The sequence below is a fragment of the Amblyraja radiata genome, chromosome 10, assembly GCF_010909765.2.
Source record: "Amblyraja radiata isolate CabotCenter1 chromosome 10, sAmbRad1.1.pri, whole genome shotgun sequence".
NCBI lineage: Eukaryota > Metazoa > Chordata > Chondrichthyes > Rajiformes > Rajidae > Amblyraja > Amblyraja radiata.
In genome coordinates this window covers 18,865,610-18,884,956 of record NC_045965.1, presented here as the reverse complement: position 1 = coordinate 18,884,956, position 19,347 = coordinate 18,865,610, and the positions used below count along the sequence as shown (strand labels likewise).

General features: G+C 41.9%; 1 protein-coding gene across 9 annotated transcripts in view; it reads right to left on the bottom strand.

Moving 5' to 3' along the window:
• Positions 1 to 19,347, bottom strand: part of LOC116977628 (phosphodiesterase 4D interacting protein) — a 375,033-nt gene that overhangs the window by 57,441 nt on the left and 298,245 nt on the right. For all 9 annotated transcript variants that reach the window (XM_033028241.1, XM_033028242.1, XM_033028235.1 and 6 more), the window contains 5 exons: positions 18,344 to 18,530; positions 16,050 to 16,166; positions 12,394 to 12,925; positions 11,266 to 11,501; positions 10,543 to 10,594 (listed from right to left, as the gene is read on the bottom strand). In XM_033028241.1, the coding sequence (XP_032884132.1) occupies positions 10,543 to 10,594; positions 11,266 to 11,501; positions 12,394 to 12,925; positions 16,050 to 16,166; positions 18,344 to 18,530 (1,124 nt within the window). The remainder of the gene's footprint in view (positions 1 to 10,542; positions 10,595 to 11,265; positions 11,502 to 12,393; positions 12,926 to 16,049; positions 16,167 to 18,343; positions 18,531 to 19,347) is intronic.

Genomic DNA, 19,347 nt, shown 5'->3' with positions numbered 1-19,347 from the left:
GACAAAAGAAATTGAGGCTCTGCTCACGAAAAAGGAGGTGATATCGGTCAGGTATAGGTAACTGGGAACAACAACATCCCAGATGGAAGACAGGGAATTGAGTGGCATACTTAAGATGGAAATCATGAGGACATAAAATGGGCATGAGATCGTTTTGGCAAATAGGATAAAAGAGAAATGGGATAAAAGAGATATTATAAATATATCATGGGACAAATGGCTAACTAGTGAGAGATTAGGGCCCCCTCAGATGCGTGGACCTGCAAGAGATAGGCAAGGTTCTCAATGACCATTTCTCCTCAGTTCTTACTGCAGAGAAAGACATGAAGATGAGGGAACTTGGGAATTTTTAATTGAGAAATCTTGTGGACAGTCTGAATTTCAGTCAAGGAGGTGCTGAATATCCTAAGATATATGCAGGAAGATAAACCTCCCATGCCTGATCAGATATATCCAATATGGGAAGCTGGAAATGAAGTTGCAGGAGCCTTGACCGAGACATACAAATCATTGTTAGACACGTGTGAAGTGCCAGGAAGCTGGAGGATGGCTAATGATGCCTGTATTTTTAAAAATCCACAAGTAAAACCTGGGAACTACAGACCAGAAAGTAATTGTGGTACAAAAGTTACATCTGTGGTAGGAAGGTTACTGGAGAATATTCTGAGGAATAAAATCATACATGCATTTGGAAAGACAACAGTTGCTTAGGGATATAGTTAGCTTGGCTTGTGTGCAGGAGATCGTGTCTCACAAATTTGATTGAGATTTTTGAAGAAGTAATCAAGAAGGGTGAGGATGTCGGGCCTTAAACGTAGTTGATTTCAGTAAGATCTTTCATAAGGTAGTCAGCTCTGGAAGGTTAAATTGCATGGGATCCACAAAAAGCTAGCTAACTGGTACAGTAGTTTTATGGTAGGAAGCAGCGAGTGATGTTGGAAGGTTATTTCTTGGACTGGAGGCATGTGCCTAGTGGTATGCCTTGAGGATCTGTGCTGGACCCAAAGCTGTTTGTTCATCTATATCAATGATTTGGATGAGAAAGTACAAAACATTACCAGTAAGTTTACGGATTACATTAAATAGGTGGATTTATAGAAAATGAAGATGGTGTCAAGAATTACAGAAGGGTCCGGATCAGCTGGATAAGTGGGCCAAGGAATGGCAAATGGAAGATAGACACAAAAAGCTGGAGTAACTCAGCAGGACAGGCAGCATCTCTGGAGAGAAGGAATGGGTGGCGATTCGGGTCCAAACCATTCTTCAGACTGGTTAGGGATAAGAGAAACAAGAGATATAGACGGCCATTGTAAGCTGTTTGCAGGGTGAAAATGAGAAGCTAATGCAACTTGGGTGGGGGAGGGATAGAGGGAGAAGGAATGCTGGGGCTACCTGAAGTGAGAGAAATCAATATTTACCCCACTGGGCTGTAAGCTGCCCAAGCAAAATATGAGATGCTGTTCCTCCAATTTGCGATGGAAGAGACCGAGGACAGAAAGGTCTGTGCAGGAATGGGAAGGAGAATTAAAGTGTCCAGCAACCGGGAGATCAGGTTGGTTCATGAAGGCAGAGCGAAGGAGTTCTGGGAAACGATCGCCCAGGGAAGGGATGACTTAAACAGGGAGTTACGGAGGAAACGGTCTCTGCAGTAGGCGGAAAGGGGTGGAGATGGGAAAATGTGGCTTCTGGTGGGAACCCGTTGGAGGTGGTGGAAATTTCGGATGATTATGTGATGTATGCGACGGCTGATGGGGTGGAAAGTAAAGACTAGGGGGACTCTGTCTCTGTTGCGACTAGGGGGAGGGGGAGCAAGGGCAGAGCTGCGGAGTACCGAGGAGACATGAGTGAGGGCCTCATCTGCGATGGGAGAAGGGAACCCCCGTTCCCTAAAGAATGAGGACATCATGGATGTTCTAGTATGGAACACCTCATCTTTGGCACAGATGCGGCTTAAACAGAGGAATTGAAAGTAGGGGATAGGGAGTCTTTGCAGGAAGCAGGGTGGGAAGTGTAGTCAAGATTCCCACCCTGCTTCCTGCAAAGACTAATTTTAGACCACCTACTTCCTGAAAAAAAATCAGTGACCTTCCAAATCTATTGCCCCTCAGATTTTTAAACCTGTATAAAGTCACCCCTCAGACTCCTTTGCTCCAGAGGAAACTGTCCTAAAGCGTCCAATCTCTTCTTATAACTCAAGCCCTCTAGACCCAGCGACACGTTGTGAATCTTTTATGCACCCTCTCTAACTTAATCACATCCTTCCTACCAAATGGTAACCGCAACTGCACACAATATTCTAGCTGTGATCTCGCCGACGTCTTGTTCAGCTGTAACATGACATCCCAATTCTTCTACAATATTTCCCAAAACTGTTTCTTGAATAAAATTGGTTTGATGGAAAACCATGCAGTTAGAAAGGTCTCAGCTACACATTAAAAATCGTTATTTTAAATTGAGGGTTGAAAGTGAAGGTCATGACCCTTAATGCAAATCCAAATTGAAATTGAAAAGTTAGTGACAAGTTTCATATACTCATATTGCCAAATAAAATCAAACATATTCTTGAATTGTTTTATGTTTTTTCCAGAGTTTACATTTGGATAAATCTCTCACTGTGATGAGGTAAAAGAGTTCTTCATATTTCTGACCTCTGTTTTATTTTATACACTTACAGATGATCACCAACTCTTTCTGCCTAACGGTGTTTAATTGCCCGACATCTTGATTAAGTCACAGCGTACTGGATAACAATATCTCTTTACAAATTAGTTCCAGTTAAAATTATTAATGAAGTAATGATATGCTCTCCAGGGGGAAAATAATCTTGCAAGCTTTTTCTAGTTGGAGTTAAAGCAATCACATGGTGTCAGTTAATCTCTATTTCAGCACTAACAAATTAGTGTTAAGATCAGCAACGTGGGTGAATTTTGCATTTGTTTTGGAGAATTAGGAAATTAGTGACTCATAGCATGATAACCAGTCTCTGAATAGTCTGTTATGTGACGAGTCCAGTTAAGGATTTTGATCAATGATGATTGCCAAGTTGATGATGGTGCAAGACTACGATGATTATGGCAGTAAAGGTTTTGTAGAGATTATGAAACTGTTTTTCTTCCATACGGCCAGTTGTATGTCATAAATATTACTTCCCACTTATAACCCATGCCTACATGCTGTTCTGTTTTTAATGCACAAACGCATGGATTGCTTTGTTATCTGAAGAGATGCAAATGAGCCGAAGATATTGTACTGGGGAGCTTCAGCAAACATGTACAGTGGCTGAGAGGATCGACTTCCGATAACCACACCTATCATCCTTTGTAGTGGCTACGACTCCCATTAAGCAGAAAAGATCCCCACCCCCTCCCCCGGATTTCCACTGATCAAGGTGCCTTTGTGCCAGACTGATCTGAACTGTATAATTCCTAATTTTTACATATTTGCACCAAGATGCCGAGGCTTGTAGTCGAGTCGTCATGTCAAAATCCAAATTGAGCATTAATGACCAGATGACCAGACTAAGTACTGGGACAGGGGGGGAGAGGGGAGAAGAGAGGGAGAGGGGGGGGAGAGAAGAGAGGGAGAGGGGGGGGGAGAGAAGAGAGGGAGAGGGGGGAGAAGAGAGGGAGAGGGGGGAGAAGAGAGGGAGAGGGGGGAGAAGAGAGGGAGGGGGAGAAGAGAGGGAGGGGGAGAAGAGATGGAGGGGGGAGAAGAGAGGGAGAGGGGGGGGAGAAGAGAGGGAGAGGGGGGGGAGAAGAGAGGGAGAGGGGGGGAGAAGAGGGGAGAAAGAGGGAGAGGGGGGGAGAAAGAGGGAGAGGGGGGAGAAAGAGGGAGAGGGGGGGAAAGAGGGAGAGGGGGGGGGGGAAGAGGGAGAGGGGGGGAGAAGAGAGGGGGGAGAAAGAGGGAGAGGGGAGAAAGAGGGAGAGGGGAGAAAGAGGGAGAGGGGAGAAAGAGAGAGAGGGGAGAAAGAGAGAGAGGGGAGAAAGAGAGAGGGGAGAAAGAGGGAGAGGGGAGAAAGAGAGAGAGGGGAGAAAGAGGGAGAGGGGAGAAAGAGGGAGAGGGGAGAAAGAGGGAGAAAGAGGGAGAGGGGGGAGAAAGAGGGAGAGGGGAGGAGAAAGAGGGAGAGGGAGAGGGGGGGAGAAGAGAGGGAGAGGGGGGGAGAAGAGAGGGAGAGGGGGGGAGAAAGAGGGAGAGGGGGGGAGAAAGAGGGAGAGGGGGGGAGAAAGAGGGAGAGGGGGGAGAAAGAGGGAGAGGGGGGAGAAAGAGGGAGAGGGGGGGGAGAAAAGGGAGAGGGGGGCGAAAGAGGGAGAGGGGGGAGAAAGAGGGAGGGGGAGAAAGAGGGAGGGGGGAGAAAGAGGGAGGGGGAGAAAGAGGGAGAGGGGGGAGAGAGGGGAGAGATGGAGAGGGAGAGGGAGGCTGAGGGGAGAGGGAGAGGGAGGGGGAGAGGGAGGGGGAGAGGGAGAGGGAGGGGGAGAGGGAGGGGGAGAGGGAGGGGGAGAGGGAGGGGGAGAGGGAGGGGGAGAGGGAGGGGGAGAGGGAGGGGGAGGGGGAGGGGGAGGGGGAGAGGGAGGGGGAGAGGGAGGGGGAGGGGGAGAGGGAGAGAAAATCCTATAACAATGATATGAAGAATAAGATTGAATTGCCTTCCTTTGTGCCACAATGTCTCCATAACCATTTCTGTTAGTCTTGTACCATATTGCTGTTCTTTGATTACACTTTATGCCGATGATGCCTTCAACTCGTGAAGCTCCGCTGTTACAGTATACTTTGCCTTTAACTGAACAGTCTGAGCAGCTTTATACTGAAGCTGCAATCTCTGCCGTTAGCACAGCAGCTGCTCCCCTGTCTGCACCGAGTTTTAAAATTTACCCCTGGGGAACCGTTTCAAAATTCATGCTTGCTGGAATCCATTCTACATTTAGGAAAATGCAGACATGAAAGAGGGCAATATGCCATGATATTCTATATACATTCCAAGGATTTTACCATCTAATGGTACTAAAAGAATCAGTCAAGACCATGCATCGCTTTCTATCTTATTTTCCCCTATTTTTACTGTCTTCTGCGTGTATACATATTCGCAGTTGGTTTCAGTCCCATCTCCATTTCTGTTGCCATATGTCTCTTCCTTCGATACGTTTCCTCCTTCAAGCGTCCGTGTCCACCTGGATATCTCCATATTCTATTTCTCTCCCTCTCATGTGTCTCACTTCTGCATGGTTGACTGCAGCTTCCCACTCTCCAAGGATGGCTCTCATATGGAGCATTATTTAACTGGTCAGGGGGCAGATGTTGTCTGATGCATCTCAAATAAGTCAGCGAAGGTTTAGTACTGCGGCTTTGCAGAGCATTTTCTATTTTAACTCTTATCTCAATACCATCTCCCTGTTAATGATAAACTCCACCCTTAATACCTGGTTGCTGGATTGTTGCTTTCTTTAATCTCTGATTTGTCACGAAAAAAGATGAGTTACGATCATTCTGGGTACCTTACTAATATCCACTGCAGAAGAATATTTGTTCTTTCTGGAACACAAGCCTTGATCACAATGTTCTGGGTGCAGTCTTATTGGGACACTAAACAAGTGTTGTTCCAACTCTTGTACTCAAATCCTTTCCTAAAAAAGTCCAACATACAATTTGCATTCCTAATTTCTTACGGAATCTGCAAACCTATTAGTAGTGATTTGTGTGCAACTCCCTCTACTAACCATCTATTGCCATTTAAAAAGTTATTCCTTATTTCAGGTGAAGGGGTTAATAGGAATCTGAGGGGTAACTTTTTCACACAAAGGGTGGTTGGTGTATGGAACAAGCTCTGCCAGGGGAGGTAGTTGAAGCAGGGACTATCCCAATATTTAGGAAACAGTTAGACAGGTACATGGATAGGACAAGTTTGGAGGGATATGGACCAAATGCAGGCAGGTGGGACTAGTGGAGCTGGAACATGTTGGCCGGTGTGGGCTAGTTGGGCCGAAGGGCCTGTTTTCACAGTGTATCACTTTATGACTATTTTTCTCGCAAATTAGATGACATTATCTCCACACCATATTCCATCTGCCATGTCCTTGCTTATTTGTATCTTGCAAATTTGATTATTTGTATCTCCTTAAGGGCTTGTCCCACTGTACGAGGTAATTCAAGAGTTCTCCCGAGTTTCTCCTGATTCGAACTCGGAGAATTACGGTAATAGTCGCTCGTAGGTACTCGGTGCTCTCATGGACATTTTTCAACATGTTGAAAAATCTTCACGAGCTTACAGCGTTTCCCGAGTACCTGCCGTTAGCGTCAAGAGCCGCTAAGAGATGTCCCGAGCTCTGACGTACCCGCTACGTACTTACCACAAGTCTGATTTTTTTTTAAAACTCGGGAGAGCTCTTGAATTACCTCGTACAGTGAGACAGGCCCTTTAAAGCCTGTGTCCTCTTCACAGTCCACACTGCCATCTAGCTTAGTACCATCTGCAAATTCGAATATATCAGTCTTCTTCCCCTTATCCAAATCACTGCAATCTATGAATGTGAACAGGTGCTGCAGCTAGGTCAGAGCTGATGCTAGGTCACAGCCTCTCAATGCAAAAATTACTCTCACATTCCTACTCTTTTTTTTCCAATCCATTAACTAATCCTTAATCCATTCCAGTGTATTATCCACTATGATGTGCTGTCTAATTTTGTTAAATATTTTTAATAGGGCCTTCTCAAAGTTCAGTAGTTCAGGTTATCTGGTTCATCATATCTATTCTGCTTGTTACAATCTAAAAAAAACTGTCAGTGATTTCCCTTTCATAAATCCATGTTGACCTTCCTCGGGTACAACTAGGAGGCGACATAGTATCACAATGCATCAGGTTCAATTCAGGCTTTGGTGCTTCTGTGTACTTTGAATGTTCTCCCTGTGGCCACATGGGTTTGCTCCAGATACTCAAGTTTCCTCCCTGACCCCAGACCCCCCACAATGATGTGGGTTAGTAGGTTCATTGACCATCATAGATTACACCTATTCTTAATGTGAGTTGTAGAATTGGGGATAAAAGGGTGCAGTTGAGACAGGCGCTGATGAAAATGTGCAAGGAACAAAACAGGACGAATGCAAATGGATGTTTAAAGGCCAGCATGGACTTGGCAATCCGAAAGTTGACTATACGACTTGTTATTTTTCATGTATACTTTCACCTCTTCCTTAATAATAATTCAGCATTTTAGTTACTACTAAAGCCTGACCAACTGATCTATAGTTCAGAATCCTCTCTCCCTGCTTTCTTAATTATTACTGTCACCTACCTACCTATAGATCTATGCAAGCCATTCTATAATGAATAGAACATTTGGAAAATGGCCTTCATTTATCTCCATTACCACCTCTCTCAAAAACAACCCACAGGGCATGTGGTCCCACACATCGCCCTACAATACCACACACTTTTATAATATCAGTTTTTTGATCATTTCAAAAAAATCAGTTATTCACTGGACCAGTGAATCTCCATTGTGTCTGGGAGGGTTTGCCTCTCTTAATTTGTTAAAAAACATCAAATATTTGTTTGCCTTATTTCCTTATTTACCAATATAATTTGTCCTTGTGTAGTCTATGAGGGACATATTAACTTCAGGTAATCTTTCCCTTTATGTGTATCTAAAGAAGCAGTAATAATGTTTTTTTTAATGCTTATCATTAGCTTGCTCTTCTATTGTGCATTCTGTTTCCTTATCAATGGGAAAATAATCCTTAGCTAAATGCTGATCATAGAACATAAAACAATACAGGACAGGAACAGGCTATTTTGGTCTGTGCCTAACAGAATGCCAAGTTAATCTCCTCTTCATGTCCCTCCATATCCATGTGTCAAAAGCCTCTTAAACACTGCTATTGTATCTGCCTCCACCACCACCACCACCCTAGGCAGCATGTTCCAGGCACTCACCACTCTCTTTGTAAGACATTTTCCCTGCACATCTCCTTTAAATTTTGCCTCTCGCACCTTCAAGCCACGTATTCTATTCTTAGACATTTCCACCCTGAGAAAAAGATTCTATTTACCCTATCTATGTCTCTTATAATTTTATATACCTTTATCAGGTCTGCCTTCAAACCTGATCCTCCAGATAAAAGACATCCCAGTTTTTCTCCTTCTAACTAGTACCCTCTAATCCAGGCAGCATTCTGGTAAACCTCTTCTGCAACCTCTCCAAAGCCTCCACATCCTTTCTGTAATGGGGTGACCAAAATTGCACAGAATACTTCAAAAACAGCCTAACCAAAGTTTTATAAAGCTGCACCATGACTTCCTGTCTCTTATACTCAATGTCCGACCAATGAAAGCCAGCATACCATACACATCCTTCACCACTCTATCTATCTATCTATCTATCTATCTATCTATCTATCTATCTATCTATCTATCTATCTATCTATCTATCTATCTATCTATCTATCTATCTATCTATCTATCTATCTATCTATCTATCTATCTATCTATCTATCTATCTATCTATCTATCTATCTATCTATCTATCTATCTATCTATCTATCTATCCCTTTCACGGAGTTCTGGACTTGGACCTCAAGATACCTCTGTACTTCAATGGTGTGAAGTGTCTTGCCATTAACTGTATATTTTACATTTGATCTCCTAAAGTGCAAAATCTTACACTTGTTCAAATTAAAATCCATCTGCCAGTTCTCCGCCCACTTCTGTAACTGATCGAAATCCCATGGTATCCTTTGACAGCCCTCCTCAGTGTTTGCAACTCCATCAGTTTTGTGTCATCTGCTAACCTACTTACCAACACATCTACATTTATGCCCACGTCATTTAAATATCTCACAAACAACAGAGGTCCCGGCACAGATACCTGTTGAACACCACTGGCCACAGACCTCTAGCCAGAATAACCACCTTCCACAACTACCCTCTGTCTTCTATGGGTAAGCTAGTTCAGAATCCAAACTACCAGGTTAGAGTGGATCCCATGCATCTCAATCTTCTGGTTCAGCCTACTACTAATGGGACTTTAACAAATGCCTTACTAAAATCCATGTAGACAACATTTACTGCCCGACCCTCGTCAATCATCTTCTTCACCACCGCAAAACAGTCTGTAAGACGTGACCTGTCTATGACAAAGCCATGTTGATTGTCCTTAATTATTCCATTCTCTTCCAAATAGAAGTGAACCCGATCATGAAAGAACCTCTCTCCGATAGCTTCCCTGCCACTGATGTGAGGTTCACCATTTTCTGGATCATCTCTGCTGCCCTTTCCCCAACTCGCTAATTGTGATGCCTATCTCTGCTTTAACAGGCCAGCAACAGTCCAAATGCCTTCTATAGTGCTGTCATTCTGTCTCCCTTTACCACTTCCTCCAGCAGCTCATTCCATAAAACAACCACTGTGATAAACTTGTCCTTCAGATATCCTTTAAGTCTCCCCCCTCTCGCCTTAAACCTTGAGTTTTGGACTCCCCCGCCATAAGATATATATTACTAACTACCCTATATATGCTTCTCAAAACGTTATAAACTTTTGTAAGGCCATTCTTCAACCTCCTCCATTCAATCTCCCTCTATAAGTAAAGCCCTCCATTCCAGGCAATATCCTGGTGAATATCTTCTTCTGATGACTCCACATTCTTCCTGTAGGGTGGTGATCAGAACTGTACACAATACTCCAAGTCTGGACTGATCTATGTTTTGTGCAGCTGCAATTTTGGTGCCATATAGATAAAGGCCCAATGCTGATGTTAGAACATTGACATGGAAGAACATAGCAGTTTCAGGTGCAAGATCTGGATATGCATTTTAACAGCTCCAAATATATGGGCATGTTGCACACCCAGTGTAAAACTTCTATTCATTGCGAAACACCAGTTATTTACTTTTTTTTTTGCTTCTATCATGTCCTCTCATACAGTATGCCTGCAGTTTTCTAACAAACTTTAAAAAAAATCCACATCAAGCTCCTTCTCAAATTCACAAAAATTATATATATTGCACCACAATTTCTTTAAATAATGCTTTCTAAAAACATTATCACCATACATGTTGGTTCTGAAATTCCAATCAGCACTGCACTAGATGTGCACTAGATGAATCAAGGATGATGTTTGAAGATAATCTGTAGAGTTGAATCTACACAAATTTGTTGGATTCCAATGCAAGTCTATGTGGACGGGGAACAGTAGTCCCAGCATTCAATTGCACCTTCATTTCCTCTTCCTTTGTTGCTGCTGGTCAGACACAATCAGAAATCAGAGAACACATAAAATGGTGCCATGATTATCGTCAAATGTCTTGAGCGGATAATAATATCTTGTAAATACGGTGACCATGGTAATATAACACAGGATAATAGGATGATAGGATATGAATGCTTAATGTGTTTGTTTTGCGTTGAAGTTCCTTCCTTCACAGTAGTGATAAAAATATGCAAGAAGGACCTCAGACGAAGGGATTAAGTAGCTGAATGTTAGCATCACAGTGTTCTTATACTAAGATCATTCGACTACCTGATGAACGTTGATCATTTCTCCAGTGCCTTACCTGGCAACAAATAGCTCCTGGTCTCCTTTGCTGCTGCTATCCAAAGGGACTCCTGTAGTACATACAGAGAGATTACATTACAATGTTGAAAAGAAAGTTCACTGAAACCTGTTTTAATTACCAATTATGTCAAATGTTTAAAAACAAATTCAACAAACATAGGTTTATCATTGAAGCAAAAAGAAGACTGTATCCCTGGCTCGGTGAAAGCTCAAAAGAATAAGGAGGAGAGTAGTGCCATCACTCCAGTGCACCTTCATTTCTTTGATGTTACTGATCAGACACAATCAGAAATTGGAGAACACAAAAATGGTGCCATGATAAATTAATGCTGCATCAAACATTGACAGTAGTTTGGGGTTCATACAGTAGCTACATGTTAAGTACCAGGCAATTTGATTAATCATATAGGCATACAGGTTTAGTTTAGTTTAGAGTTATAGCATGGAAATTGCATCGCTTTGAGATGTGGGAGGAAACCAGAGCACCCAAAGGAAACTCATGTAGTCAAATGGGAGAACGTGCAAACTCAACACAGACAGCTCATGAGATTAGGATCAAACCGGGTATCTGGTGCTATGAGTCAGTAGTGCTACCACCTGCACCACTGTGGCAGTTGAAGCAAGATTTTCCAACCAAAATAAGCATGACACTATATGACACTGCACCACACAATGGTGTAATCAAACAATGCCGATTCAAGGGAACTAAAAAACAACTTACGACCAGTCAGTTTATGAGTGATCTTCTCTGCCAGTTGGCTTCCATGTGCCAGTTGATCACGGAAGCTCTGCCCCATATAGTAGTCAATATCATTGGCTCTGAGCAACTCCTCAAAGGACTTTGTGGTATCTCCCAGGTGTTGTTTCAGTACGTGGCAGATGCCTCTGCCCTCACGCATCTTCTGACGGAGGTGGGAGAGCTCTCGAGCCTGGATCTGGATCAAACAGTCGTATTTCCTGGAATTCAAAGCAGAATTGAATAATGAGAAAAAAGAAAAAAGGTCAGATGGAAAGTAACACACCGATGTAGTGAAGGGGTGTCCAGTAGTTATAAAATCAACCCAATTTCAGCATACAAATCTATGGCGATGTTTTAGTGTAGTACGAAAATAGTACAGATAGTTCTGTTATAACACGGCAGCTGCTTTCCTGTTTTGTTTATCGATATTCCCCAAATGTGTTATTGGGGAAAAGGGGATTAGGGAGTTTCAGGCTCGCAGTAACATTATTTTTCTGCAGGATTTTTAAGAAAAGGGTCTTTGTAATACTTATAAGTTTAATTTTGTCACTGAAAGCTAGAAATAACATGACCACAAGTTATATCGTTTAATAAAATGTTTTCTTGTTTCTGCTTGCCCATTTCCAAACAAACTTTTAATTGGTTCTCTAGTTCCCGGTAAAATCCACATTATTACTAATTTGGCCCGCTCAATACAGATAGTATTCCCTTATTCATCAGCCTGTGTTATATCCAATTCACGCTTTAGAAACACACATTAAAGTCGAAGTACATGGACTGTAGTGTTGGGGTGACAAATTGCAAATGTGACTTAAAACTAACTTTCTGTTTTGAAATTCATCAAGCACTTCAAGGTTGGGTAGGGATTTCTTCCAGTGTTCTGGATTATCTTCCTCTCTCTAACAACATCACCAGAATAGAATCGCTGGTTATTCGATGTTACTAATAGAATTTTGCGGATTGAAAAGTATCTTAAAGATGGTCTTAAAGTGGTGATGAGGTAATCAATTCAAACGAACCATATTCAGCACGTGTTTCAAGTGAGAAGCATCATTTTAAAAGGAAAGGGGGAAAAAAATGGTCAATAAAAGAATGATTTTCTATATTTACCCTGACCAGGACGCAATTTTAGCCGAAGGACCTGCCACTTTCGCACTCTTGAGCTGTGATTCTAGACTGGTAACTCTGTGAATGAGCTTCTTTATTTCTGTGTTGGACCCCGTCGTTGGTTGGCAATGGTCACCTCCATCAGACTGCCAGGCCTCGTCGTCATCTTCCTGCTCATCAAGCTGCAATGCCTCAAATACATCACCTTGTGCAATGTTCTGCAGTCTCTCGAGGCTGGAGGCATAATCACTAGTCTCTGAGAAGGAGCGGATTTGAGACTGCAAGCTCCGGATGACCTTGTCAGATTCAGTCAGTTGTGCTTTGAGGTCATCGACATGTTGGTGCAGCATGGCAATGTCATTAAACTTTCCATCATCTTCATAAGTAAGCTCCCTCCTCAGGCAGGACTTCATTGACTGTGGAAGGGAAAAGACAGGGTGGGAGGCAGAGGAGCGTTGTTTCCCGAGGGTAGAGTTTTGCTGGGCCATTTTCTTCTTTGGGTACAATTGTTCTTGCGAATCAACTTCACCGTAGTCTGCATTAGGAAATAATACAATGAGTTAGTTTTTTTTTTCTTGCATACAGTTAATTCCTCTTTGCTATAAGTTACAATTTGTACTTATTTTTATTTACTCTTCTTTGAACTGCAACATGCCATAGATATCTCTGATTATTTTGCCCACAAGACTGTATGCCTGGGCCTGTGTCTGCATGTGTTTTTGCATGCTTCAATATCTGTGGATTACTTGAACATAACAGTTCAATCTTTCCCTTACTCAATACTTTGGCTATAAAACGGAAATTTCACAGCTTAACAAGATGGTACATCACTATAAACTTAGTTTTGTGCCCTATGTAGGTTGTGATAACCATCAACTTTTCTAGCACTTCTGAGTTATTAAATAGCTTTTACAAACTCTTTCAATTATGTATTATAAATCCAGCAGTCTTTGTGTGGTGAAACAAAAATGTTATATATAACTGTATGATACAAAATTGTGCAAAAAATATTTTATCCACTAACAGATCTTCACCATCATTGGACCAAATGCAGGCAGGTGGGACCAGTGTAGCTGGGACATGTTGGCCAGTGTGGGCAAGTTGGGCCGAAGGGCCGTTTTCCACACTGTATCACTCTATAATTGTGTTTTTTTTTAAAAAAGGCATTAGACTTTTGAGATACAGCGTGGAAACAGGCCCTTCGGCCCACCGAGTCGGTGCTGACCAGCGATCAGCCGGTACACTGGCACTTTCCCTACACTCTAGGGACAATTTACAATTTTACAGAAACCAATTAACCTACAAACCTGCACATCTTTGCGTGTGGGAGGAAACCAGAACACTCGGAGAAAACCCACGTGATCACAGGGAGAACGTACAAACGCTGTACAGGGCACAACTCATAGTCATGATTGAAACGGTAAGGCAGCAACTCTGTGCCGCCTCAAGTTGTGCAGCAAAAACAATTATCCAAACAATCAATTTCAGTGAATTCAATAAGTTAATGCATTGATTGATGCAGCACGGATGAGGCCTATTTGCCAGGAATCTGAGAGAGGCAGCACAAGACCAGCCTGTAAATGTAGTCAATGTTGACTATAAAACAGTGAAGTCACTAAAAATAAAAGGATCATTTGTTCATTGGGTTATTATTATCTAACCTTTTGATAGAAAGACATACAACACTCTACAATAAGATCGTTTTGGTTTATTTATCTTTTTCCTATCCTTTCCCAATTCAAATTAAGGTATTGTCAGGCCCCACATGGGATTAGCATTTTACTGACTTGCAATCATTTACATGATCATCTACATTTACATAATGTGGTCACACCAAAATTTCCCTCGGAAGGCATGGAAACGTGGAGAAAATATAGCAAGAAAAATTTAAAGGTAGGACTTTAATATTATTTGTAATTCTTTCACTTCTTGCTCTCTGAGTTCATAGCCTGGCTGGCAGGAAAAGCAGTGGTAATAATGTCTAGGTACGGATCTCTGGACATTTTATTGCCAATTCATTGGGTCAGCTTCAGATTCAGCCTGGGTGGGTTGTCTCAGTTAAATTTATTTCAGTCCCAGCTACACTATGTTTGCCTGAATTTAAACTTGTCAATAATGTATCCCATCTCTCCGAAACAAATTTACTTGTCCTAATGTCCACCTAATGTTCTCCATCCAAAAAAAGTGTCCCCATTCCTTAGGGAAGCTTTCAGTTTCACCAGCCCTTGCGCAGCCTATGTGTAGGAAGCAATTGCGGATATTGGTTTAAGCAAAGATAGACACAAAAAGCTGGGGTAACTCAGCGGGACAGGCAGCATCTCTGGAGGGAAGGAATGGGTGACGTTTCGGGTCGAGACCCTTCCACATCCTATCATGGGTTCTCTTCTGATTGTGGTCACTCTCCTTTCTCCCAATCACCAGGGATTTTTTTCCCCACTGCCTTTTGACAGCCTATTTATTTTGCCAGTCATTTGGTGAGATGTGGTTTAGGTTGTCAGAATCTGTGCAAATCTGTTTTTTTAAGAACCTTGGCTATTTTTTCCCCCATTATCCACACCTTTGCTCCCTCCAAGCTTCATCTAATGAAACCTGGGCCGTTATTATTAATGAAACACCCCCAAAAGGAGAACATAGCAAGATGAAGCATCATTCATAAATACAACCAAATTATCAGATCATTAATTCATTGTTCGAATCACTTACTTTGTTGCAAAATACCTCAGAGTGTTCTCTGAATACACTCTGCATTCGAGGACAACCGGGTGGTATTATGTCCAGTGCAGAGAATGTCCATTTATACACCACAGGAAACAATTATTTTTGGCGATGTCAGAAAATTAATGTTTGAAATACCAAGCTTTGCTATAACTTTCTTTTAAACTGCCATGACTGAAATGTTCCCTGTTTGTCTTCTGATGTGAGAGAGGTGGGATCATGTCATAAAGGATTGCTTGTGGTAGGGATGATGTCGTGGAATGACCAGAGGTCATTTAGATATTATAACTTATAACTAATCACGTATTGTCTTTCTACTGACTGGATAGCACGCAACAAAAGCTTTTCACTGTACCTCGGTATACATGACAATAAATGAAACTGACTGAAACTGATTAACTAGCCCCCCTCCCCTCCCATTTTGTTAAAGTGCTGTTGTTAAAATCTTCAAAACATCCAAATTCCACACTACTTCATCTCCCCGCCTCCCTGTAAATATCCATCCCGATTAATTCTATTTCTCTTTTATTCCATTTAATCCACTGTAGCTGTAATTCGCTTGACTAAGTAATATTCATTTTTTGTTACAACATAGGCCATTCGACAACTTGCATCTATCCCAGCTGTTAGAGTAATCCCATTTACTTCCATGTAACCTGTTCTCTCTAGTTATCCCATTAACTCCCCACTATACTATTATATACTGTCGAGCAGAGACCCAATTCAGCAGGTCCTATTAGTAAATATCAGCTCTCCATTTACAAAGTGTGAACTCAAATTTCTACTCTTGGGTACTGTAACACATTGGAGAAAGCTAGGAAGGATGACCTCCCAAGCTTCTGCGTCTCCCTTTGCAGATCATCTTTCATGCTGGAACTACTTAGCACAATGCTACATTCACTTAAGTAAACTAGTCTCCATCACAGAGATGTTCCTGTCTTTACCTGGACTACTGGCCTCTTCTCTTTCAGCTTCATTTTCACTTCTTCCGCAAGTTTCATAACCGAGGTCCTGCAAGTCCACTTGCACCTGTTTATTGTCCTGCTCCACTGATGATTCAGCTGGGGGATGTACAAACATCACAATAAGAGGGAAGAACTAAAAGCCATAGTCAAGGAGCAACATTCAGATCTGTAGGTTTCCCCAGTACCCTGGAATTTAAATAACCTATTAGAGAATAACGTATTATTCCTCAGTAGCTTGTCATCCCAGTATTCTGTTGGTCAATTATGCAGAAGAAATACAGATAAACCCGTCATCATATCAACAAGTCATCAACCTAAGCTGCTGATATGCTACCAATATCTTGCCACCTTTCTCATCATGTGGATACCCAATTAATAATGTGCCTCACTTATTGCAAGAAGAGCCTTATGGGACACTGTCAAATGGGCTCCAAGGTTCCATTTAAACATCCAAGACACTTCCCAAAAAATTAATTGTCTCATGCATTTATCTGTATAAATCTATGTTGATTGTTCTAATTAGTTTCTCTATCGTAGTCCATATTATGAACTGGAAGTGGCAGCACTAATGTCCTTTTGAAATAGAATGTTATGTTTCCCAAGTTGTTATTGTGGTTTCAAAGATTTTTTTAAGTTTAGGTTAGCACCTCAATTAATTTGAATCCGAACTGTTCAAAGGAACGATTTAGATAAAAATGTGAAAGGCATGATTCATAAGTTTGCAGATTACATTAAACTTGATGGTATTGTAGACAGTGAAGATGGTTATCAAAAATTACAGCAGGATCCGTATAAACTGGGTAAGTGTGGTGAAGAATGGCTAATGTAGTTTAATGCAGGCAAAGTGTGAGGTGTTGCATATTGGGAAGTCAAACTGGGGCAGAACCTTCGCAGTGAATGGTAGGGTCCTAGGGAGGTTGTAGAGCAGAGGGATCTATTAGTACATGTACACAGTTACACCATTTCCTGAGAGTGCTCTCACAGGTAGATAGGGTGGTAAAGGAGGCTTTTGGTACATTAGCCTTCATCAGTCAAAGTATTGAGACTAGATGTTGGGATGTAATGATACAGTTGTACAAGATGTTGGCGAGGCCGCATTTGGATTATTGTGTTCAGTTTTGCACACTCTGCTATAGGAAGGATGTCATTAAGCTAGAAAGAGTGCAGGGAAGCTTTATGAGGGTGTTGCCAGACCTTGAGGGCCCGAGTTATAGAGAGAGATTGGGGCAGCTAGAAAGTTATTCCTTGGAGTGCAGAATGCTAAGGGCTGATCTTATAAAGGTGTATACAATTATGAGAGGATTTGATAGGGTGTGAGCACATAGTCTTTTACCCAGTGCATGAAAATCAAGAAGAGGATGTAGGTTTATGGTGAGAGGAGAAAGATTTAATAGACACCTGAGGGGGCAAGTTTTTTACTCAGCAGGTGGTGGGTACATAGAATGAGCTGCCAGAGGAAGTAATTGTGCCAGATACAATAACAACATTTAAAAGGCACTTGGATAGGTACGTGGATAGGAAAGGTTCAGATGGATATGGAACTAGCTTAGTTGGAGAAACTTGGTCAGCATGGGCGAGTTGAATTGTACGGCCTGTATCCATGCTTTTTTTACTGTAAATGTAAAGTTGGACAGTTTGGAGCAAGGCCTTAAATGTTAAGGATATGTTTTAGTTTAGTTTCTATTTTGATTATAAATCTGAGGGAAATTGGACCCTCCTGTAGGACATTGGTTTGATTTTGCTAGCAAGTACTGAGGTTAAAGGGGAGCAGAATCTAGGATGCACCCAGATCCACCATAACTTTTGAATGTGACCCACAAGATGCCCACAAATAGGCAGGTGTGCTGAAACTGTGAAACAAGGAATGCAAGATGCATTCCTTTGGCAATAATGAATGACAGCACTGCATGAGAAGGAACTGGCTTCCAAGATAACCAGGGACTTGTGTTTGTTGGAAGAAAAGTGCACAGAGGAGTTGTTATAAAACAAAGCTGATTTTTTTTGTAATCAACAGGAAATCAACCAACCATTTACAATTAATGCGTTTCCTCACAGGGCCAAAAGATTTACAAACACATACAAAAGGAAAATCCACTCCTGAGTCCCTCATTCCCCAACCATCCAATTACTTCTGAGGAACTAGTGGGCCTTTATATCAAGGTTGAGGCCGGTGTGTTAATGCACAACACAACAAAAGACAATGGCAGATAACCATGTTAGCACAATACACAAGGACTTTGTTCTGGCTCTTGATAAGCTGAGATGATACATACTGAGTAGGTCTTTGTACTGCTGCAACTGGTTGTCCTGGGCCTTTACAGTTGCCTCGGTCACTACGAGTTTCTCCTGTAATTCCTTGTTCTGTTGTCTGTACTCAGCCAGCTTGGTTTGAAACGGGTTGGATTGCTGTCCAAGCACCCCATGATGCCACGGACTGACATCATGCAAAACTAATCCAACCTAGATAGTAGCACAAAAGGAGAAAAGTTAAAGAGAAATTACAGAGAAGAAACCACATAAGAGTATTTTATAGCAATCAATAGGTAGAAGTGCATTTTAGAGATAGTAAAATCAGTTACTAATTACTCGTGCAGTTTTCTTCAGTCTCTTTCTGATGATCCTGCGATAATACATTTGTCATGATCCAGTACCTACTTCTTGTATTGTTCTACAGATATAAGCCCTGTCCATGTGTATTCAGAGGTCACCGAGGAGAGCCTAAATTAACATCTAGCTGACACCGAGACACTTGGTAATTGTGAAAGGATGTCAAAGGAGCTCTGAAAGCATAATAGACACAAAATGCTGGAGTAACTCAGCGGGACAGGCAGCATCTCTGGAGACAAAGAATGGGTGACGTCTCGATCCTTTCAGTTTAGCTTCGGTTTAAACCAGCATCTGCAATTCCTTCTTACACATTTCATCTGAAAGCATAATTGCTTTTTCAACATCCTAGCCATAAACCAAATGAACCATCATTGCTGTCAGGGAGATTAGCCAACTCAGCATAGATCCAGGATTGAGCCCCTAAATGTGCCTAGTCTGCATGGCACTGTGCACTCAGGAAGGAGAACAAATACACTTACCAAATATGGGGATACTAATGTTTATAATAAGCCATTTTGTATATCCTCAAATCAACAGAATGCTGAAAATGAGATGCTAGTTAGACATTAAATAACTTCTGTTTATTAATAGAACTACAGATTCACGTCCCTTGTGACTGTTAGTTGCTATGTGACACTTATCACAAAATTAAAAACACCTGTATTGGATT